At 32.5% G+C, this 25,417-nt stretch overlaps 2 protein-coding genes across 2 annotated transcripts in view; one reads left to right on the top strand and one right to left on the bottom strand.

Annotated features, from left to right (window-relative positions):
* The window catches only part of LOC129976128 (dehydrogenase/reductase SDR family member 11-like), a 26,283-nt gene extending 11,676 nt beyond the window's left edge, over window positions 1-14,607 (bottom strand). Inside the window, exon 1 of the mRNA XM_056089550.1 lies at window positions 14,215-14,607. The gene's annotated coding sequence lies outside the window, so the exon portion shown is untranslated. The remainder of the gene's footprint in view (window positions 1-14,214) is intronic.
* Window positions 4,346-25,417, top strand: LOC129976120 (dehydrogenase/reductase SDR family member 11-like). Its single transcript, XM_056089520.1, has 5 exons — window positions 4,346-4,677; window positions 19,256-19,409; window positions 22,669-22,763; window positions 22,876-23,008; window positions 25,029-25,417. The coding sequence occupies exons 1-5, from the start codon at window positions 4,490-4,492 to the stop codon at window positions 25,230-25,232; spliced, it is 774 nt and encodes a 257-aa protein (XP_055945495.1). The 5' UTR covers window positions 4,346-4,489; the 3' UTR covers window positions 25,233-25,417.

The following is a 25,417-nucleotide window of genomic DNA, read 5'->3' as shown; positions in this document are numbered from 1 at the left end:
TCAAAGGTCGAGTTCGAATTTTTTGACGATCACAATACTTTTTCTACATTTCTTATAAGAGAAAGTAATAAATTATTAAAAAGCATTTAACTGAAATTATTAGAAATCTTTAATTCTGGCAATCGAACTGAACGCCAAAGGCAATTACTTAGCAATAAATCTAAGCCGCATACATTCATTGACATAGTTTGCATGTAAAAGTAAAATTTTCAGCTCTTATTTCAGAGCTAAAGCTTAGTTGTGTAATCTAACGATGTTTACTTTCCCAAGATGAATAAAAAAATAAAATCATCATCAACTTTAACATCATTTCTCAAAAACACATATTTTAATTTTATTTTTTATAAATTAAAAATATAAAATTCCGAATTGTAGTATGTTTGTGGATGGAAATGGGTTTCTAACTGGGAAATGGGTGAATTGAGATTACCACACCGTGGTGCCTTATATTGTCCAAAATTGTTCATCGAGTAGCTTTAAAATGGACTGTTGATTTCAAAATAAGCATTCTTATTATTCAGTTTAAAACTTTACATAAAATTTAAAGGTAGTCGTTTAAAACAACTCTTCTATTTTTGACCCAACAGAAACCCGATCAAAATAGGACATTTCTATGGTAAGACTTATCAACAGATTTCTTGAGGTCTTTCACACTTTGGCGAATTCATTTATTAATGTATATTTTATGATTTTTATAATTTTGGAAGTACTGACAATTAAGATTACATAATTGATAGTTATTATAAAAATAGTTTTTTTAGTGTAGCAGCAAAGTATATGTAATAACTGATAAGAAATACTTGTTCGATACTGAAAAATAAATAAAACGAGGAATTCAAGTTTAGCCTATTCGCATAAGTGACGAGTCTGACTTGCGCTTCGAATTGCTGAACTTTTAATTTTATATCTGTGATTAAAGGAAAGTATTAAGTAATTTAAAATGCAAAAATCACTTAAAAGTGTATCATAATCACAAATACCCTTACAACCTTATAGGAATGTTCCAAATACAAAGTGTCATCTAATTAGGAAGTTAAGTAAATTCCTATGTTGAAAGAGTAAATATTAGACAGTCTGTTTTTGAAACATTATAAAAACTAATCATTACAACAATGGATTAATTCGTGAACATTAGACCGGAGTCGTTAATAAATTTAAAAAATAATTTGTAGCCATTTAAACAGTTTAACCGATTTTATTATTATCATTTATTTTATTATTTATCCGCGTACTGGCGTCGAGGACTTACTGACAGCATGACTTTTCTAGAATAGAATGATTCGTTTCACAGATCTTACTCGATGTAAGCGATATCTTCAAGATAAATGATGATATTCTTAACATTTCTAAGAAAAGCAGACATACTGAGATTAACTCTTTGCACTCGGAAAAGTAATTCGATGCATCATTATTCACCTAATACAAAGACTTGTTTATTGCTCCAAAAAGTAAATATATATAATTGTTTGAAGTTGAATCTCCTGGAAAAATGATCTACATCTTCTTACCACTCTGTGGGTGTATTTATCAATCAAATTTTTTTTAAATAAATAAATAAAACGTCAAAATGATGCATCGTCTTGCTTGGTGCCCGAGACGAGACATCCGAGTGCAAAGGGTTCATCCGATTTCCAGTAGAGTTCGGTTTTCATAATATTATCAATTAATATGCTGGCGGCCTTGTATAGGGGTAGCGCATCTTCCCCGTGATCTGGGCGTCCCGGGTTCGAATCCCGGTTCGGGCATGGTTGTTCTTCATCTGTGTTCTATCTGTGAGGTATGTGAATATGCCCTCCTGTAAAAAAGAGTTGTGCAAGCGAATGAGTGAGTTTCATCTTCGTATGAACTAGAAGTCAGACATCTGCCCTCGGGTGCTCAGGGGTCTTTACTCTCAGAAGCTACTGCGCCCCCTTTCCGTGGTAACGCGGACACGACATCATCAATTAATATGTCAGTTTTACCTTTGAAAGAAATCATTCGTTGCTAAAACAAACATTTTGAACATTCATTTGAAAATACGTTTCATCCTTTTGATGATTTATGAATCAAATATTCGCGTATCATTCTCTATCATATACTTCAAACATTAAACAAATTTTATGATTTATACTTTACTGGTGGTGTGATTTATAAAGTGGTATATACGAAAGCTAATCAGTTAACTCTTTCGGCCTCTTCGGAAAAAACGTATGTAAATTGCAAAAATGAAGCGTGTATCGCAAAAATTTAGCAATGACGAAAAATTTAGCGATACAGAGTATGTGCAATATGAAATTATGTTGTAACGAAATGACTTTTATTTTTTTTTTTTTTACTTTAATACTCACATATATTTATTTACTTAAACTAACATACATTTTTTTGCATATGGAAGAAAAGAAACATGAAACATTATTTTAATTTGCTGTTAGAGAATGGTATCGAGCAAAGCATGGTACAACGCATAATAATCTTTTATTTGTTCCTTTCATTTTCGACTTGGCCTCAAAATATTTTAAACACCTCGAAATGTACGAATATGTTTGAGTTTTTTCTAAAATTGTCATTCAAGCTGCAAATTGTCACTACTTATCACTTCTGAAGAATAAACTCGTCATAATCCAAAATGTCATACTTTTTCCTTGACGTGTAGACTCGTCACAAACAGTTAACTGGTTAAAAGCGCTTTTCGTCATCCATTCAAAGTCCTCATCATTTTACACACAATCCACTGCATAGAAAGTGACAGAAAACTGGTTATCTTTTAAGATAACATTTATTTTATCGTTATCAACAAAAGAAAAACATACATTTACGATCGGAAGACTGTTATATGGTAGGTGATAAAGATTTCATCAAAATTTTGAAGTTAATATTTATATTACATGAAATAAAAAAAATATATTTCTAGGAATATTTGAAACCTTTTCATGTATTATGTGAATATGTTGATGCAAGCTTGGAAGAGGTAGTTTTGTTGTTTTCCTTGGACTATTTTGAACCAAAACTTTGAATGCGATTGAATGGGCAGAAACATTAACCGATTTGCAGAGTAATGCCTGCTCAGGAAAGGCTTATAATAACCTGTAATAAAAGAATACAATCTATTTGTATACTCCCTAACCCGAAATACCTGGCATTGCTATTGATTATTCAATCTAATTCTAATTCGTTTCTTCATTGTTATGTAAAAAAATTTATCATCATTGACTAACATCAGTCAACAGTAGGGTAGTCTTTCTATGAGGGTTTTTTTTTTTTTTTTCCAAATTTTTATTGGGGCGCACTGGGCAAATGGGTTTTAATCTGCTTAATTAAAAAGAATTGTTGTAATAGTAGATTCAAACTTTCTAACTTTGACGTTATAAAATTCGGAATCGAAAACTGAATCGGAAAATTACATTTGTGAAAATTATGACGTATTTCTCCGATTATACAATTTCAAGCTTCGAAATGGAATGTAAATGAAAGAAAATGAATCAAATTCTAGTTAAAAATGCTTTTTCTTCGATGAGTTATTATTATCAAAAACAAATTGTTGAACAGCAATTCGAGTATGCAAATAGTATATAAATTTTAATGTTTGCACATGCAAGTGATTTTAATGGACGGATAAGCATTTTAATAACATAATTTGATTATGGAAGTAGCTTATGATAAAAGTGCTGATTGAATTTGTAATACTTTTGCTAACAATTTCTATTATTTTTAATAAATGTTTCTTACAATTATTTTCAAATTGGATCACATTTCGTTAATTTCCATATTGTAAATAAAAAAAAAATCTTTTTTTTAAATTTAAAATTAATATACGAGCATTTCTTTAAAATAAAAGATATAAATGCGAGATACATATAGCGAAAAATTAAACTAAAAAAAAGGATTAAAATTTAAAAAAGGTCATAATTTAAAATTGAATTCAATTTTTTATCATAAAAAAACAACATTCATCATATAAAGATATCTAAAGTTCTTTAAAACATATTTGCAAATGCTCGAATATTTCATTAAAAATATTTATCTTTATTTAAATATTGTTAAAATGTTTTAAAAATCATGGCAGCGAAATCTTCATCTGAAAAAAAGACAAACAAAAAATCGAATAACAGAAAGATTAAACTGTCATTTAAAAAAAATGTGATTTAAAAGCATTTAAATAAATTTTGTATTTTTGTCAAATTTTTGATTCGCAAATTCTTAACGTTCTACTTTTGTTCTAAAACGAACAATTGTTAACTAACAGAAGTTTTTCAACTACTGGGTGATAAGTCGCCAAATGTAGCAACAGAGTCAAGGTTAAGGCTACACTGAACAATAACTGACTGAGTAACCTTCTAGTCTAAAGATAAATCACGAGAACTTTCTGTTTTCCTACTCCGTCACGAAATCGGCAGTTGACTTTATTTTTTCTGATATCTCATTTATTATCTCAGCTGAAGTAATTTCAACGAAACGCTCTTCAGTTAAAACTCGTTGTCTGTCTGCATCAATTTGAATTGAAGCATCCGGAATGGAGCGTTGGAACGGTCGAGTGGCTCTTGTGACAGGGGCTTCTGTCGGCATCGGTGCCGGTGTGTGTAGAGCCCTTGTGCAGCATGGCATGGTGGTCGTCGGATGCGCGAGGAGTGTGGATAAAATAAAGACAATTGCGGAAGAGGATGGTGTGAAAAATTCTCCAGGAAAGTTGATTGCTTATAAGTAAGTAAGTAATTTTATACACCCCGCCCCCTAGGCACTTGTAATTGAATGATTTTCTCAAATCAACTCGTAATCATATAATCTAGTTCTTAAAAGTACGGTTGGGGATCCTGCTGAGAAGCTTCTCAATTTTAAAACTAATAAATAATAAATATAATTGTATACATTCTTTTAAATGAATCTTAGAATATTAGAATTTAAAATGTTCCAGTAAAACCAGCTGCCTTTGGCGATCAGCCTTGTTCATCCAGATTATTTACTTTTAAATTGTTAAATATCAATAACTTAAACGGTTTTTGTTCATTCTAACAGTTAAATATTAACACCTAATTATTTGAAAACTGAAATACGAAACCACTGGAAAACGAAAAATATGAATTTAAATGAATAAATCAAAACAAATCTTAACACATACTACTTAAAAATTGTATATAATAATAAAAAAAAAAAAAAAAAAACCGAAGTAGTGAAAATCTTTTTTTTTTTTTTGAATCAATTTTCGATATTAAACCAAAGAAAACATTTCTTTTTTAATCTTAATTTCCACATTGATAAAAGAACGCGATTGAATGCTTTGATGGGTGAGTTTAAATTTCATAACACTGAAAATTGTTACAAACTGTGTATTACATTAAAAAATTATTAAAGGTAAAGAAAATACTGTGCAAAACTGAAATTGATATCATTAAGAAAGGTAATTTTTTTTATTTTTAAGATAATTTAAAAACCATTTTTTGTGAGATAATAATATTGATGGATATCAATTTCCACGAGTCACGGCGATTTCCCATCTGGCAACGGTTAACCCTATTTTTGCTTTCGATTAAGCTTTGACGCCTATTTTATTATTTCTTTTGCATCTCGTATCCTTTGAGTGAATAGTTTTTGGTGAACCTCATCCCGAGTATTTATAATAATATTTTGCTGCTTCATTAATTAATGAAGTATTTAACTAAACGGAACTGTAAAAACGTTCAGTGAAGGAATCTGAAACGTTAGTAAAGTGATTATTTTTATATTTGACTGTTGCCATTTGGCAGTAAGTAATAAGACGATTTATATTCCACGGACGTTAGCGTTTATATACATGCGAGATTTTTCGATTCTTTTCCACAGTTTATTCTGATTTTACTTTGAGATTAGTTCATTCCTTTGACATTTTTACACGAAATTTAAAATTTAATAAACTTTTTATAAACGGAATATTCGATTTTATTAATTTTTGAAAATTCTTTTTTCGCAGTTAAATACTTAATTTTCTTTTTTAAAAAAAATCCGTTATGTATATTGGCCTAGTGCATGTTAAATGTATCGAGGGTCAACGATCTAGCGCTGGTATGGCGCGGGGAGGTGCCAACTGAGATGTAGCCCTTATCTTTTAACTACAGTTCAGAATTTCAAGGTCAATATTAAATTAGACCGTATGTATCAGCAAAACGGAACATTAATACAAATAAACTACACTAAACTAAATTTTACGTTAAATTTTATTTCGGAACCTCTCATATACAGTCATACCGCTGCAATCTGGGATGCATTTAACACAGTCTAGATCTTATCGTACACTCGTTACTAACGAGTCACTTTAGGTGACCAATTGGTTACATTTAATTTCACTGAAATCTCTTAGTTATAACTTCGTGTTATGATTCCTTCATTAAAGTATTTTTAAGTTCCAAATTATGGCAGACTTTAAAGTCAAATCATTTTACATATGTTCTATTCGTTGTGTTAAGGGAAGCTTTCGAATGGAGTCAAATCCCATGGCATCTTTAATGTCTTTATGGAGTCAAGTTCCATGACATCATAAAGACATTAAAAATGTAATTGTCTGTGACATTTATCCTGTAATTGTCCATTGTTTTTTGCGGTAATGTAACTTCTCTTTCTTAGTCCTCGTCTAAATTGACAAGATAATAAACAGAAAATTCATTCCTTAACTTTCATAGATAGAAGATTTCTCAATACATTATTTTAAGGTTTGAATTCCATAGCAACAATGAAATATATCGTTAAAATCAAAACGAAAATAAAATTAAAATTTTTTTCACATTTTAGAAAACATTATGCTACAGCTGAATTTATATCATTATCCCTTGACATACGAATTTACTTAACTTCCTAATTAGATGATGCTTTCTATTTAGGGTATTTATTGTTATTTTAATTCCTATAAGAATATAAGGGCATTTGAGATATTGCAGTGTTTCTAAGTGACATTTTTTCATTTTAAATTACTTAATATTTTCACTTTATTACAGATTTAAAAAAGAAAATTCAGTCATTCGAAGCGTATGTCAGACACATCATTGGATGAGGAAGGAATTAAAAAGATAATTTCTTTTTTTAAACAGTGTAAAAATCCTTTTCGGAAGTTATTCTCCCTTAATTTTTTATTAATTAAAATTACAATTAAATTTTTTTAAGTCATTCGGAGGTATACATTTCCTTTCATCAAGATTTATTTGTTCCAAAATCTAGGTCAAACGTCCAGTAGATCGCCAACACAAAACACACATTTTCCTTTATATTTATACTGTATGTTCCTTCAAAAATACATTTCTAGAATTCGAAATACTTCAGAAAATCTTATTCTAAAAATATTATTTTCCCACATTTTGTTCCTAACATGAAAAAAACTTGAGTAAAGTATATTTTTGCCTGATGTACTTGCTAGAAGACAGTTGAAGGTCAAAATTAATTAAATTAATACCTTTAAAAACTTTTTAGGATATGTGCAAATTTAACTAATTTTAGTTATTTAGTTTTCTTCCTCTTTCTTGTGGTTATTCTGCTCAAAAACTTGCCCGATTCAAAAATAAAAAAATGCTTATAGTTTGATTTGGAATATAAAGGATCCAAAGTTGATTTTTCTACAATAATTGATGCCATATACGTAAGTCTTATTATTAAGTAGCTTTGTTCAGCATAATTCGTGTTTGACGGTTTTTCAAAACCAGTTTTAAAAAAACGGTTTTTTAAAGTAAATTAACAAAATTAACAAATTAACAAAATGATCCTTTTAGTGGAATCAAAAAATGTGTTTAGAATCTACCAATGAACAAAAACCACAGTGCGCTCATTACAGCGAAGCAAAACACGGAAAATAAGAAGACCGTGGGAATGCTTTCAGAGCACATACATTTTCGTGAAAGAAATTTTACCGAAATTTTCCTTAGTCGAATGGCTTCCCTCACCGAAATTCTTTAAAGTGCGCAATTTTTTTTTTTAATTTTTTTTTAACTTTCTTGTATATAAACTATGAAAAAGTATTGTAATCAACAAAAAATTTGAACACGAGATTTTGACAAATCACCGCGTTTAGACCTTCCACATTTCGGAAAACATATTTATGAAATATACTTGTCTGTGGCAAAAATAACTCAAAAATGCTCCGAGCTAGACTGATGAAATTTGCCAAATGGTCTTTACACTAAATTTCTATCAAATTTTGAGCAAATCAGAAATAGTCTGTCTGTTCGGTTTTCGAATATAACTTGTGGTGAAAGCTTATGTTATGAGCGAGAATAGAACCTGGGACCTTGTGGTTCGCAGCCCAGTAACAGGACCACAATACAAAAGCAATTGCTCGGGTAGCGTAGCTGTTAACTGGCTAATAAGCTTTCACCACAAACTCCAAATTCCAAAGCAATGAGACCTAGGTCGATAGAATACACTACATATATTTATTTAATCTTCAGATTGCAGATACCAATAAAATTGTGAACCAAATTTCTAGTCTGCACCTCCAGCAACATGTAAACGCGATAAAACACAAAGACTTATATTTATCAAATTTGGTATGGGATTTTGTGGCTGGAAATGCAGTTAATTCTGTGTCAAATTTTGGTTTCCGTCAGTTTTTTTTTTTTTTGGGGGGGGGGGACTTCCAGAACATAAATTCACCTTTATGAGAGTATGCGAGAAAGTTTCGGGAGACTATCCCCATTGGTTTGCTTAACTGAAAGAAACGTTCTAGTGCGTTACGATATGCCCTCTGTATTGCGGATGAATGGAGTATTGTATTTTCTTCCTGAAATAAATAGTCTAGCTTTAAATTAAAACTATTACATATGTTGCGAAGATTTGAAGAAAACTAGAATTATCCATTAAATATCTATGAAAGAATTTCATCGAGTGTTAACTAATGCGACTTTGGATGGACGTTCTATTTTCCATATCTTTCCAAGTGGACTTACACTTTCCCAGTTCTGTTAAAATTACATTCTTAATGATTATGTAGGTCTTCTCAAAGATGAGACACTAGGAACAGAGATAATAGGGATGTATTTGAAAATAATCTTCAGTAGCTAGTGATTTAGCGCAAAAAATAACAACTGGACTTTTAAGACTTGAATTCGAGCGAGTACATTAACGTGTCTCTTATAAGATATTGTGGTGGTAACATCATAAGCCAGATAACAACTTCCGGAGAAGAGTGTACACTTTTATTTAGTGGCTTTGTTACTCGGCTATGAACCTTAACGTTGCGAGTTCGAACCTCAAGCTTGCACATTGGTGACCCGGACGTGATTTGAACAATATGTTGCTGCTTTTATTCGTTTTCCTCAGGCTCTTTCCACTTTTGTTTGCAAAAATTAAACTGTTTCAATTTCTATTCATGTTTTATTATTATCGAAAGCGTCCTACGTCAATGCACGTATACGAGTGACAGGACTTCATCTTGTATATTCCTGTCGTGTTCTAACTAATCTAATGCATTTAATTTACTCACATCATGTAAGTGATAATTTTTTAAACAAAGTAAATTTTTAAAATTTGTTATCGCTTTGCTTTGTGACTTATTATTAATAGAAGGTTTCGTCTTGGTTTCATTTCAAACCACTGGTAAGTTTTTGGAGCTCTCATTACTTTTGTAATTTCTTCTATCGAATCCAACATGAGCTTGATCGAATGATTTCAATATGAACAAGTGTTCCGTCATCACTGTTTACAACGAGACATTCTTCAAAATGTTTCTGACAGTGTTAAATAAAACACTTTTATATTCGTGCAATAATAATGTGTTTAGCGGTGGTGAATGTAATAACGGCTTAGAGTAAGATGAATCAAATTTGAAGTGCTTAGGTTCTGTTTATGAATGATAAACAGTTAGCGGTTAAGAATCGTATTGACTACTTGATACTTAAGATTTATGATGAAAAATGATGTCGCCAGTTTAATGAATTTCGTCGAAGACCAGCTGAGTGCCATGTTGTCTGATCATGCACCACAGAAACTGATACTCTTTCCCTCTCAACATAATTCAAACTTCTTTCCTAATGCCAATAGAATCTTGGCCTGGTTGAACTAGTAACATTTTTAAAACTATGTGCAACATTATAAAACTGGTGCACTATTTTAACGTGCACCAGATCGGCTTACACCACTGTTCCTCTGTTGAATCGGGTCTCGAACCTGAAAGCCTCCGGTTCCGTAGCCGAGACCTAACCACCAGGCCACCGCGGCCCGGATTAATCCTGATATATGGTTTATTCGGTATACGATTAATACGGAATTTGAAAGTCTAATTTTTTAGAAGCAGTTCTCCCAATCGATTGAAACCAAAATTGACACAGTCACAGAATTACATACAAAATTTGATACATTGAAGTTGTGGCATTTTTGAGTTATCGTGTTTACACGCGTCTGAAAATACTGACCGACAGACGGTCTATCCCTTGTTGGATTTCACTCAAAACTGGATAGATGTCTTCTCAACTTATTGTAAATCTGTGTACCGAATGTTATCCATCTAGCTCTCTTTGTGTTGCAGTTATCTTGTTAACTTATATTCGATCATCAGGATTGATAGGCTTCTTCTAGATTTTGCTCGAAGTTCGAAAGAAATCCACAAATTTGGTGTGATGATCATATGCGAAATGTCATCAATCCAGCTCGAAGTGTTTTATAGTCATCTTTGTGACAGACAGATATTTTCCAATAACGTGTTTTTCCTACTCAAGGAGATCTAAAACATGGAAATTCGTCAAAATCTCTGTTGGGAACTTTTGACGATTATAATATTTTTTTCCATTTGGAAATATATAGAAAAAAATGCCATTGATACGTTTTAAAATAAATAAATTGTAATTAAACGCAGTGTGGGGAAGAGCATGACATCCCAACTGTGCATTGCTTTCATTAAATTCGGGACTGACACTCGATTCTTATTGTAACTCAATCGTTTAGATTCGTCTCTCTTCCCGATCTCAATGAATTCGTTCACACCTCATGCTGATTACAATTCAGAGGCCATGACCCAAGTTCAAGGTCTCTTTGAGATCATGATTTTACAGCGAGATGAATGCTTTCTTTGGAGTGCCGCCCATCTTATTTCGTAACAACTTTTCACTAAAAACAGATTTCTATATTTAGGCTGCTATTACTTTAGGCATGCTTCATTTGATATTAATAAAAAGATTTTATTCGGAATGATGAAGTCTGGTGATTATATTTTTATATTGTATATTTTTTAGAAATTAATAAATAAAAAATGCAGCACAATAGATAAACTATTGATTTAAATAGCTTTATAGCAATTTATTTCTTGTAAATAAATTTAATATTTGAGTTGAAAAAAAAATGAGTCAAGATGCAAAATAAAACATAAAAATTAGCAGAGTCTAGTTGCAGCTCTTTTAAATGGCGCAAGAACTTCATAGACATGATCTGTAATTAAAGTATACAATTAAACCACAGTATATAAATACTAAATAATAGACAAATAGAAATTCATATTTACATTAACACATGATGCTGTTTCACTTATTAAATCCGGTGAGTAATCTGTTATATATTATTTCTTACAGTACAATGCTACAATCGCATAAGAAGGCCCAAAATATTCTAGTCTCGTATAATTAGTAGTATCTCGTATAATAGGTAGTCTCGCTATAATTTTTTTTCTCGGTTAATCATTTTCTAGATTTGTCTAATTTTTGAATAAATTCGTATCAGTGCTTTTAAGTTAATAGTTCAAATTTAAATATTTTGAAAAGATGAATTCGATTCTTTTTTTTTTCAAAATTATCTTTTGTAAAATTCTTCTAATATTAATAAAATTCCATTTATAAGCTTGTATTTCTTAATATTAAATGTCATGTATAAGCCCGTGCTATTTATAAATTGACAGATTTTCTATTGACTTTCGCCTATTTATGATAGCTTGAAAGGGGCGGCAGTGGACTGTTAGTAAGATCTCAATATCAGAACCGGAGGGTTTTAGTTTCGAGAACCCGATTCCACCGAAGAAACGTCGTATAAGCGGCTTGGTGTACGTTAAATCTGTCGGGGCCAAACGTCCTCGCGCTGGTGTGGTGTCGAAGTTTGGGGAGGGGGGATGCTAACTCAGGTGTCGCCCTCAAGGTGTTCAGAATTACGAGGTCCCCTCCCAAAATAGCCTTAGTCTTTCTTTAAAACAGGATGTTAATATAACTAAACTAAACTATGCCTCGAAAAAATGAAAAAGTTCGAAATGGTCGAGAAGAAGTAACAGGTTGTAAAACAATACGACTGTGTTGACGTGACCTAACTTAATCAAATTGATATTTCATCCTCTTCTTGAGAGAAGACACCAACGTTACAGAAATAGAAATGTAACAACTCTGGCGTGGTGTGGAAGTTTGGAGAGGGGAGTGCTAGCTCAGGTGTCGGCCTCGTCATCTGACCGCGTTTCAAAATTACGATGTCCTTCCCAAAATAGCCCTTTTGTTGCTTTAAAAAAATGGACGTTAATATAACTAAACTAAACTAAACACAGCTTGAAAGCTAGGAATCCTCATTCAAAGGTTTGAGCGAAGCAGTTACAGGTTTGCAAAATTGACCTTCGAAATGGAAGAAAATACAGATTAAAATCAGGTAGAAGGAAATCTTCTATATCCCCTCCCTCCTTAATGCGAAAAATAAATGTGGGCATTCTTCAAATACCAACTCTATTAGCGAAATAAGGGGAGAGGAGACCCTTAAAATCTAATAATTGACCAGCATGAAACATTTTGTATTATTATGTAAGACTTAGTCAACCATGTCTTCGCAAAAACTCTAGCTTTTATTAGGTGAGACTCTTCTTTCTGTCCTTTTGCTTTCTGCTTCTTCTCTTTCTGATTTTCTTTCCTTTTAAGGTAATCTTGAAAAAAAATTACCCCTCTAAACATTTTCTTTTAAAAAACAATTTGATTAATTAATTTATTAATCATTTGTTTAAATAATGACTCACGTTTCCTCAAAGCAGATTTGAATAACTGCGTATCCCGAAAAAATATTATTGGTTTTTATTGTAATTTATTGCAAAATTACTTTTATGGTGTTTTCATTTATTTTCGCATTGAACTAATATTATTATAAAAAAGTGGAATAAAATTTTAAATCAAAATTACAGTCTACTATAATGCCATTTGCTGAAACGGATGGTTTAGCAATCTTTTTGCTTAGTTCCAGTCAGTCAAATGGTTCATTTCATTTCTTGTTTATTGACTGGTACTTAAGCTTGAATTTTTATTTAGGGCCCCAAATGGTTTTTTGCACCCGGACCCCTTTTTAGAGAACGCCGGCTTTGCCCATAATGATTTAATAAGAATGGAATCGACTACTAAGAGAAAAATTGTTTCTTTTTTCTGTCCATACCATTTCTTGGCTCATAATTCTATTCGAATTTATTACATATAATTGATGAAAAAGAATAAATTCGTCCATTTCTTTGGGATTAATATGCTTTTTTATAAAAGTTCAAAAAAATGTATGAATTCGTTCTGTGAAAGTTAGAATTTTTTTTAATGCTTAAAGCGAATATTTCTATTGCTAGTGAAGCTTGATACTACAATATTCAGTTTTTGGACTTTAAGATCGAAGTTTCAAGGAAGCCTTGATTATTTTGCCCCCCCCCAAAAAAAGTAACCACTTCATAAAGAGGTGACTTAATTCTCTAGATTCTTTTAAAACATTAAAAAAAAAAGAAGGAAAATACCTTTATATAATTATAAAGTTTGCTGCAACTTTTTATTATCAACTCATCGTTGGTTTAGATCACAGCTGTGTTCCGAGTCCAAAAATTTTACATTTGAATATATCGAAATAAAAGTTTCATTTTGCAAGTAAAGTGTGTTTGAAACATTCTTGACTTCTTAAAGAAAACTTTTGAAGTTGAATGTAAGAATGAATAATTAACTAACACTGACTCATGTTTATTAGATTTCTTCAAAGTAGGCTTGGCAGTTTAATACGTTAAGAATCTGCTACTTGTTGATAAATCTAAAACATCTTGTGTCAAACACCTATTACGTTCTGGAAATAAATATTAGAATTACCTCTCGAAATTTTCATTGATTATACGCCATAGGGGTTCTTAGTGAAAGAGAAAACGTTGATGACAAAACATTTCCCGTAAAATGATGGTTTAGAATGAAAGGCTTACCAACTGGCTTGAAAATATTGTGATTCAGTCTCCTCCTATCCCAACCGCAAGAGCAACGCTGAAAAAGTTTGAAAGGTACAAGGGGAAAAAAAAGAAAAAGAGCAACTCGATGTCTTCACACTCACCCTAAAGGGCTTTTCTTTTCTTTATTTTCTCTTCCCATCTCTTTCTATTTTCTTTTTCACCGTCTCCTACTCGTTTCGAACGGCCCTGCTAAGTTGTTAAATTCTTCTTCGTTAGAAAACGTCTCTACATCTGTTGAATTTAAGATTCTTTAGGAAAGTAACAGAATTCCTACCCACATGGAGTAAATAGATTTTCGTTTCTACGAAGAAATCCGTGACCCCTGCAAGTGACACACCTACGTGAGATCGCTGCCCTCCCCCTTCCCTTCGATATCTATAATCTTGAAGCGCCGCTCAGTGGGGATACTCCTTCTATCAAGGTCAGAATGCTGCAGAAGTTAAATAAGAAGCATGGCCAGGATTCCCGCCCCTCCCTGCGTCGGAAAGGAGGAGCATGGTTTGTAAAGAGATAAAGGTGCAGTTTTGCTGGCTGCATCTTAGAATGTTCTCTGCAGTGAGAAAGATGTTGAATAGAAAAAAAAGTCGTTCGGAAAGTGGAGGAAAGATGACGGAAAGACTGGTATAATTATTTAAAAAAATATTCGTTGAAAAAGTCGTTTGGAAAGAAAAAAAAATGACGGAAAGGCTGATAAAATTATTAAAAAAATATTCGTTGAAAAAGTCGTTTAGAAAGAAAAAAAAATGACAGAAAGGCTGGTATAGTTATAAAAAAAATATTCCTTGAAAAAGTCGCTCGGAAAGGGGAAAAAATGACAGAAAGGCTGGTATAATTATCAAAAAGAACATATACTGCTTTGGCAGTATATGTTCTTTTTGATGCAATTGAAAACTTGCACAATACTTGACATGTGTATGTATGTGCTCTAGGTAATACAATTTTTGTATCGAATTATTATTTCTATTTATAATTTTTTTAAAATTTGAAAAATCCGATAGTTCAATACACGCATGAGCAAATGAAGTAAATGCTTAAAGTATAAACAAAAAATGTGCATTATCTTTGAATAACTTTTATATACACAGTTGGTGACAATTATCAAGTTTCATAATGATAAATGTAAATGTAAATTCTTTTTGGCTGTCGTAAGTTTTATGACTCTGTTGGGCTGTCGTAAGTAATTTTTCATTTGTACAATTGCAATATCTCTGATAAAAAAAAAAAAAAAAACCTCACTCATTCTTTAGTTGTGTAATAGCTGTAATTGTGATAATCTTCTTATTTGACTAAGAAACAACATGAGAAATCAGATGCTAAATGTATCGGGGTTTTTTGTTTGGCATGTAGAGTAATTTATTTTTTTAAATGTAAAATCATCTCGGGTATCAGAAGTTGTATTATTGTTATCGAATGACACATTTTGGATTAATGATTATTTTCTCTTTGATCTTGATATATGCTAAGATTTGAGGAATAAATGGACGAACTTACTCAAACACAGCAGGTGTCTGGCGCACACAGGCAGCAGCACCGGTTACGTTTTTGGCAATGAAATCTTCAACAGATTTTATAGGAATTCTAATAATTAAGAGTGGACGAAGATTTTAAAGAGTTTTCCATTAGACGCTTCGGGTGTTCTCCATATAAAGGGTAAAAAATGGGAGTAATATCATCTGTCTTACCTTTATGCTTTAGATAATTCTATCACGCCCAAGTCCATGTTTCCTCTTCTGCCTGCGTTTACGGCTCGACAAGCCATTTTAGAAGCTTACTTAACACGCTGTATTTCATGCGAGATCGTTCTTTTTTTTAATCGCCTTGTTTATGATAATAGAGGTATTAAGTCATTACTTCTCTCTTATAGCTAATTTGTAACTTGCAAATCGCCCTTTTATAAGTTTACTCTCATGTGCCGTTATATCTTTGCATGAATGGTTTATTATGAATTAATACAGACAACATGTCACCCTTCAGTTGCAAGGAAAAGAAATCTTTTTTTCCGGATAGTTTGAAAATACGGGATGGCACATTCATTATTAAAATGAGCCTTTTGGTAGGTGTTCGGCGTTTCTATAAAGTGACGTCACTTTCAAATGATGCTAGTAATTTATCGTTTGGTTTTCTACTTTTAATTAAAATCTTCAGATAGAGCTACTAATTTATCATTTGGTTTCTTTTAATTATTTAATCTAGCACCACAAAACATCTGAGAATATCTTTTGATGCTTTCGAATCTTTTTTTTTTATTATTATTATTATTATTCCACTCATGTAATGGGCAACTTATGTTTATTGTTTCAGCGACTTTTTATGTACTTTACAGCCCACTCTTACGAATTGTAAGTATTTTTTAAAGAATCTGGAAATATATCATAAATATTAGAATATAATTTTAAAATCAAGCTGCATTATAATATTCATTGGATTCACCAGACACTCTTTAAGCTTCCAGAATATTCCAGTAATAGCTAACTTGTAATCTAATGACTTCGAATTTCTTAATTGCTCATTTCAACCACCGCAACAAAAACAAAACGGCAGTAAGATATTTATATTTTATCGAGAGAACGATTCACTATGTTTTGTTAATATTACGAATTGGACTGGCAATAAAGAATCAAGTTTGATTGATTGCGCGGACAAAAAGGAACCAAAAAATAGCATTCCTATCATCTATACTTATAATAAAGCTCAATGTGTGTGTGTGTGTGTGTGTGTGTGTGTGTGTGTGTGTGTTGGCGCTCTACAGGCCAGGTCATTTGACATACAGCTATCAAATTTGGTACATGTATACCTTAGAGGTCGGGAATGTGCACCTGGGGTCCCTTTTTTTGAAATTTTAATTATTAATTAAAAACTAACTTTCCCGCCAAAAAAATCTTCCATTTTCGCCACCGCCAAATGAGTAAGGCTTCCGTTTCTTTTTTCTCCCAACAGTAATGAGGCTAGGGTTAGTATTTTTCGGCGGATTATTTCAAACGATTCTGTTTATTTTCTTAATGTTTGATGCATTTAAAATTAAACATTGTTAATTAATCGATCCTTCAGATTCATTCTGAAGTACTTTTGAATTAAAATAAAACAAAATAAAGGAAATTTAAAATTTCTAATCCGCATAGCGTTACCCCAATTGGCGTAGAAAAAAAATCACGTATTTGCGTTACGTAACTGGCGTTGAAAATTCACGCATGCGCTTTGTGTTCTGAATTCCGCATTGTGTTGACGAATTATTATCAACGGCTGGATTTAAATTTTTTTTAGGTTTGTTGCATGCTTTTGTAATTAAAATGTATTTATGTTAGTTATATATTTTTTGTACATGCTTATAGTTTTAAGTGCATCGTTTTTTAAGTAGTTTTTTAAAACCTGTTTTAAACCGTCTATTTTAAACGATTCTTTTCATTTTCTTAGTGTTTGATGCATTTAAAAGTAAACATTGTTAATGAATCGATCTGCTCATGATGAATCTAAGAAAATTTTGTTGACAAATTCTTGAGATAATACGTAAATTGAAAAAGATATTCTTTAGTGCCCATAAAGTTTAAACGCTAAGTGACTCTGTTATCAGTAATCATATTATAAAAAAATTCTTTGTTTCAGTAAAAAATATTATATTATTTGCAGATTAGTTCTTTCCACTTTAATTTAAAGCATAAATTAAACGGTGCTAACAGAAAATTAGAGAGATACATATTACGTTAGGACTGAAGGCCTTTATAATATTATGAGTGAATTATATGACTATCAAAATTTGAAGTTTTAAAATATTTTGATGAAGAAGCTATTAAAGTAGGAATTGCATAAAATATTTAAATATAAAAATTTTAACGAACATTAAGATTGGCGCACCGGCTGGTCGACAAATTCTTGAGATATTACATAAATTAAGAAAGATATTTTTTAGTTCCCATAAGGTTTAAATGCTCAGTGACTCTGTTTTCGTTAATCATGTTATTTAAAAAATTAACATTTATTGACGAACACGGACACACTGATATTCACCGTTACTCTGATTAGATGTTATAAAATCTGAATAGATAAACATAAACGTGTAAACAGCTGTGCGCCGGTTTCTATGGCAACACAGCTGGAAAGGGAAAAGAAGTTTCTAAGACAGAACATCTGCTTTACACAATTTTATATAATAACTTTTCCCCTTTTTCGTTTCATTTTTTTTAAAAATTACTTATTTAATAAGAACACCTGCTTTACCCAATTTTTTAGAATAGTTTTTTCCCCTCTTCGCTTGCTTTAAAAAAACATCTATACTTATATATAAAGTTCAATGTGTGTGTGTGTGTGTGTGTGTTGGCGCTCCACAGAAAAGACCATTTGACCTACAGCTACCAAATTTGGTACATGTATACCTTAGAGGTCGGGAATGTGCACCTGGGGTCCCTTTTTTTGAATTTTTAATTAGAATTTTAATTATTAATTAAAAGCTAACTTTCTCGACAAAAAATTATTCATTTTCCCTACCACCAAATGAGTAAGAGTTCAGTTTTTTTTTCCCGATAGTAATGAGGCTGGGCTTAAGATTTTTCGGCTGATTATTTCAAAGGATTCTGTTTATTTTCGTAATGTTTGATGCATTTAAAATTAAACATTGTTAATTAATCGATCTTTCAGATTTATTCTGCAATACTTTTGAATTAAAATAAAACAGAATAAAGGAAATAAAAATTTCTAATCTGCATAGCGTTACCCCAACTGGCTTAGAAAAACTCACGCATTTGCGTTACCGTAACTAGCGTTGTAAATTCACGCATGCGCATTGTGTTCTGATGTTTTCAATAATCATATTACAAAAAAAAAATACTTTGTTTCAGTAAAAAATATTATTATATTAATTGCAGATTAATCCTTTCCACTTTAATTTAAAGTATAAATTCTATGGGAGCCAACAGAAAATGAGATAGATATATATTACGTTATGACTGAAGGCGTTTATAATATTATGAGTGAATTATATGCCTATCAAAATTTGAAGTTTTAAAATATTTTGATGAAGAAGCTATTAAAGTAGGAATTCCATAAAATATTTAATTATGAAAATTTTAACGAACATTAAGATTGGCGAACCGGCTGGTCACGAAAAATCGGCTAGTTAGAAATAGAATACATTAAATCTGCTCTTTTCAGGTGCGACCTCAACCAGGAGTCAGAAATCCTGTCTCTGTTTGATGAAATCCGCAAGACTTACGGCCGCCTGGATGTTTGCATCAACAATGCCGGATTGAGCCACAACGCCCCTCTTCTCAGCGGCACCACTGCGGACTGGAGGAACATGCTGGATGTGAGTGATTTTGATCTTAACTAACTCAGATGATGCATAATTAACTCAGTAAATAACTCAGCTGATGCATAAGTAACTCAGTAAATAACTCAGCTGATGCATAAGTAACTCAGTAAATAACTCAGCTGACGCATAAGGAACTCAGTAAATATCTCAACTGGTGCATAAGTAACTCAGTAAATAGCTCGGCTGGTGCATAAGTAACTCAGTAAATAGCTCGGCTGGTGCATAAGTAACTCAGTAAATAGCTCGGCTGGTGCATAAGTAACTCAGTAAATAACTCAGCTGATGCATAAGGAAATCAGTAAATAACTCAGCTAGTGCATAGGTAACTCAGTAAATAGCGGCTGGTGCATAAGTAACCCAGTAAATAGCTCGGCTGGTGCATAAGTAACTCAGTAAATAGCTCGGCTGGTGCATTAGTAACCCAGTAAATAGATCGGCTGGTGCATAAGGAACTCAGTAAATAACTCAGCTGATGCATAAGGAACTCAGTAAATAGCTCGGCTGGTGCATAAGTAACCCATAAATAGATCGGCTGGTGCATAAGGAACTCAGTAAATAACTCAGCTGATGCATAAGGAACTCAGTAAATAACTCAGCTGGTGCATAAGTAACTCAGTAAATAGCTCGGCTGGTGCATAAGTAACTCAGTAAATAGCTCGGCTGGTGCATAAGTAACCCAGTAAATAGCTCCGCTGGTGCATAAGTAACTCAGTAAATAGCTCGGCTGGTGCATAAGTAACTCATTAAATAGCTCGGCTGGTGCATAAGTAACTCAGTAAATAACTCAACTGATGGATAAGGAACTCAGTAAATAACTCAGCTGGTGCATAAGTAACTCAGTAAATAACTCAGCTGATGCATAATGAACTCAGTAAATAACTCAGCTGGTGCATAAGTAACTCAGTAACTAGCTCGGCTGGTGCATAAGTAACTCAGTAAATAACTCAGCTCATGCATAAGGAACTCAGTAAATAACTAGGCTGGTGCATAAGTAACTCAGTAACTAGCTCGGCTGGTGCATAAGTAACTCAGTAAATAACTCAGCTGATTCATAAGGAACTCAGTAAATAACTAGGCTGGTGCATAAGTAACTCAGTTAATAGCTCGGCTGGTGCATAAGTGACCCAGTAAATAGCTCGGCTGGTGCATAAGTAACTCAGTAAATAGCTCGGCTGGTGCATAAGTAACTCAGTAAATAGCTCGGCTGGTGCATAAGTAACTCAGTAAATAGCTCGGCTGGTGCATAAGTAACTCAGTAAATAGCTCGGCTGGTGCATAAGTAACCCAGTAAATAGATCGGCTGGTGCATAAGGAACTCAGTAAATAACTCAGCTGATGCATAAGGAACTCAGTAAATAACTCAGCTGGTGCATAAGTAACTCAGTAAATAGCTCGGCTGGTGCATAAGTAACCCAGTAAATAGCTCGGCTGGTGCATAAGTAACTCAGTAAATAGCTTGGCTGGTGCATAAGTAACTCAGTAAATAACTCAGCTGATGCATAAGGAACTCAGTAAATAACTCAGCTGGTGCATAAGTAACTCAGTAAAGAACTCGGCTGATGCATAAAGAACTCAGTAAATAACTCGGCTGGTGCATAAGTAACTCAGTAAATAGCTCGGCTGGTGCATAAGTAACCCAGTAAATAGCTCGGCTGGTGCATAAGTAACTCAGTAAATAGCTCGGCTGGTGCATAAGTAACCCAGTAAATAGATCGGCTGGTGCATAAGGAACTCAGTAAATAACTCAGCTGATGCATAAGGAACTCATTAAATAACTCGGCTGGTGCGTAAGTAACTCAGTAAATAGCTCGGCTGGTGCATAAGTAACCCAGTAAATAGCTCGGCTGGTGCATAAGTAACTCAGTAAATAGCTCGGCTGGTGCATAAGTAACTCATTAAATAGCTCGGCTGATGCATAAGGAACTCAGTAAATAACTCGGCTGGTGCATAAGTAACTCAGTAAATAGCTCGGCTGGTGCATAAGTGACCCAGTAAATAGCTCGGCTGGTGCATAAGTAACTCAGTAAATAGCTCGGCTGGTCATAAGTAACTCAGTAAATAGTTCGGCTGTTGCATAAGTAACCCAGTAAATAGCTCGGCTGGTGCATAAGTAACTCAGTAAATAGCTCGGCTGGTGCATAAGTAACCCAGTAAATAGATCGGCTGGTGCATAAGGAACTCAGTAAATAACTCATCTGATGCATAAGGAACTCAGTAAATAACTCAGCTGGTGCATAAGTAACTCAGTAAATAGCTCGGCTGGTGCATAAGTAACCCAGTAAATAGCTCGGCTGGTGCATAAGTAACTCAGTAAATAGCTCGGCTGGTGCATAAGTAACTCATTAAATAACTCAGCTGATGCATAAGGAACTCAGTAAATAACTCAGCTGGTGCATAAGTAACTCAGTAAATAGCTCGGCTGGTGTATAAGTAACTCAGTAAATAACTCAGCTGGTGCATAAGTAACTCAGTAAATAGCTCGGCTGGTGCATAAGTAACCCAGTAAATAGCTCGGTTGGTGCATAAGTAACTCAGTAAATAGCTCAGCTGGTGCATAAGTAAGTCAAATGACGCATAAAGACCCATAGTTCTCAATGAATTGCCTTGTCTAAAAAAATATTTTTTTGGTCCTTCAAAATATGTTTCTCTTTTCTATATTAATCTGATTGCATGATAAATTTTTACATACATAATATTTTTTATATATATTTAAACCATACATCTGGTGCACATAGTCAAAACTAACTCTTGCGCCATTAAAATCCCAAATCCAATCCAATCCGATTCGTATTGTATGTAATCAACTGCTGGTTTTTTTATACTCTTATATTTACATATAACTTCTATCCTGTTTGTAATATTGAAATTTTGTAATAGCTTTTTCAGTCGCTCCTGCTGCGATTCGTTTATTTTCGATGACAGTTCGCTGTTTTAATATGTTCAAGACACAATTATCAGTTAATTGATTCGTTGAATTAAAATTTGATTCCAGGTACATGGCGCCACCTGGACCTAATATATGTGAGAAAAAAACGATTTTAAAGTTAATTAAAAACTATAAAATAGAAAATATATAAATTTTAAAAGTAGATCATTCAAAAAAAAGAAAGAAAGAAAAGATTGGGAAAAGGTAATTAAAATGTTGAAATTTGTTCAAAAAATAGTAAGTCTCTGGGATACGTCTCTATAAATCAACTTCAACTTCAAACAGTTGCTTACAATATTTCTAAATTCACCGTCTTTCTTTTCGCAGGTGAACGTGATGGCTTTGTGTATTTGCACCCAAGAAGCTGTCAAACTGATGCGAGAAAAAGGTGTGGACGACGGACAGATCATTCACATTAGCAGGTTAAGAAACCTTCAAATCCTTCGATTAATCTGTCTGTATACCTCAGTCTTAAGTTTAACTTGTATATTCCATCTCTTATTCCGCGGGTCTAATGATTCAATTCCCTTTCAGCATGGGAGGCCATCGTTTACCAGCTAATATGCCGGGGGCCCACTTTTACTGTGGAACCAAGTTCATGGTGAGGGCCCTCACTGAAGGCCTCAGGAGAGAGCTGAAATCCCTCAACAGTCATATTAGAATAGCTGTAAGTTATTTTCGTTATTATCATTCATTTTAGTAAAACAGATTATGTTCATATTTTTTTTCGCCCGCTGATAGAAATTAAACGTCAAATCATATGGTTTTATGATGATTATTTTTAAAATTTTGTTTGAACCTTAATTTAATACTCCAAAATATGGATTCCAAAAATGGACGGGTACTGTATATTGAATAAAATATAGATTCAACTATTTTACCATAAGTATTTTAAACAGTAGATTTTACGAAATATTAAATTATATGGATTTATTTTTGATAAAATTTTTGAATTCGTATGTTATTTTTAATTGCAACATTTTCATACCACAATCAAACAGGGTTTTTTCCCCTCATTTTTAACTGTATTTGTGGACTATTTTCTGAATTTCACTTTAATGGGTGGATATTTATAAAAGTTTTAGGTTATATTAGCTAGATATCACCCAAATGCAAGGATTAGGGCTGGGCGATGACGGAACTTCATCATCGCGATATATTGTCCAATACATATCGATATTTCTCTATGTATCGTGATATCATTATTTATTTATAGTTTTTATAAGTTATAAATAGCATCTCTTAACATATTGACTGATCAGAACGACTCCAAATAAAAGGAAGTTTCAATTTAGTTATAATAAAAATATTTTATTTTCTTTTGTATAAAAATAAAAAATAATTTTGTTAAAACCCCTTTAATAAAGTGTGTCAATGCCAAAGCAATGTCTGCATGTTACAATTCATAACATTGCGTTTAAAACAAGTATTTTTATATATTAGAATATGGCAGTATTTATAGAAATATTAACAAAAATTCTGTATGATGGTCAATAAGAGTGAAAAGCAACAAAAATAAACACTAATCAGGAATCAAAACGAAATCAAAGACGTAAATTAATGGTGAATGTCGATTTATTGTATCGCCATTTATCGTGAATTCATGATCATGATTTCGATAGACCGATATTTTTCGAAAACTGGCATCAAAAAATCGATTTTTCAAAAATATGATTTTTTTTCTTTCAATAAATCGGAAATCGGCACATCCCTAGTAATTATTAATTGAATCTTTGCTCAAACGTGTGCACATTTAGTTCCATAAATTACAAAGCATTATAAGTTTATGTAATAGAATGCACCTCGTTAAAGTTTTAAAATTAAATGCGATTTTAAATACTTCATGAATGTCTCCAGATTCGTAACAAAACTAATATTAAAAACCTTAGCATTAACCACTTAACTGTTTTATTTTCTTTACTATCTAATAAGATAACACCTTCTATTATGGGAATATTTTTTTTTAATTTTGATTCAAATGGAAATCCATTGAATACTTGACTTATCCGTGTATTCGAAGTCATTTTAATATTGAATTATAATCGTTATGAATGGTTTGTTTTTTTGCTTACAACTTTCAAAATTCGATAAATAGATGCACGTATGGTACTCGGACAAAACAGTTAAGCGGTTAAAAAAGTTAACATTCGTAGCTAACAGATTTGAGGCAGTTATTTGTACCTCAAAGTATCTTTTGAAGGAAATCTATAATAAATAAATAAATAAAAGAGAATCTTGCTATCCAAACAAGAGGCCAGTGCATGTTTAACATTAATCTGAAGCAGAATTTAATGATTTCTGTAATTCTGCTAAACATTTTCAGTTATGACGATTAGCTATTTGTATTGTTACTTTTACAAAAATCGGAATTTTTTTATAATTAATTATGTGCAATTTATATTTATTCTAAAATGTCATTCTAAAGAACAAATTGAGGATATTAAGCAAAAAATTAAGAAAGAAGTATTGCCAGTTTCCACTTTTCATAAACAGAAGGAAGAAAAATATCTTATTACTCTCACTACGATGAAAGGGGGAATGTTTCAGTATACTCCCTACACCCAAAAAGAAATAAAGAAAAGTGTTCCAAGATAATTTTCCGTTCTCCAAAAAATAACAGCAAAGAACGACTCGGCATGCTCACCATTACTGCAAATGCAAATTACAATGCTATGCTTTTCTTTCAGAGCATCAGTCCCGGAATGGTGGAAACCGAGTTCTTCGACCACTTCCTGAAGAACGATCCTACACGCAAAGCTTCCGACATCTTCAGTTCCATGAAAGCCCTTCAGTCCAGTGACATTGCCGACACTGTCGTCTACATCCTCGGAGCGCCTCCGCATGTTGAAGTACACGACATCATGTTGCGACCTTTTGACCAAACTTCGTAAAAGTCATGGATGTGTTCCAATTGTACGAAGTGAATATCGGATCTTACTTTGATTTCGATCGGCTGTAATTTGAAGTTTTCTTTTTTGTTGGAAATTATGTCCAAGTGCCAAAAATAAAGTATAAAATATTGCTTTGTTCCTATAATCTGTGCGATATTTGAAATTAAATGTGTTGTCGATTAGCA

The sequence above is a fragment of the Argiope bruennichi genome, chromosome 1 (assembly GCF_947563725.1).
Source record: "Argiope bruennichi chromosome 1, qqArgBrue1.1, whole genome shotgun sequence".
Lineage (NCBI taxonomy): Eukaryota > Metazoa > Arthropoda > Arachnida > Araneae > Araneidae > Argiope > Argiope bruennichi.
The sequence above is the reverse complement of the archived record's forward strand: the minus strand, read 5'-3'. Positions and strand labels throughout refer to the sequence as shown.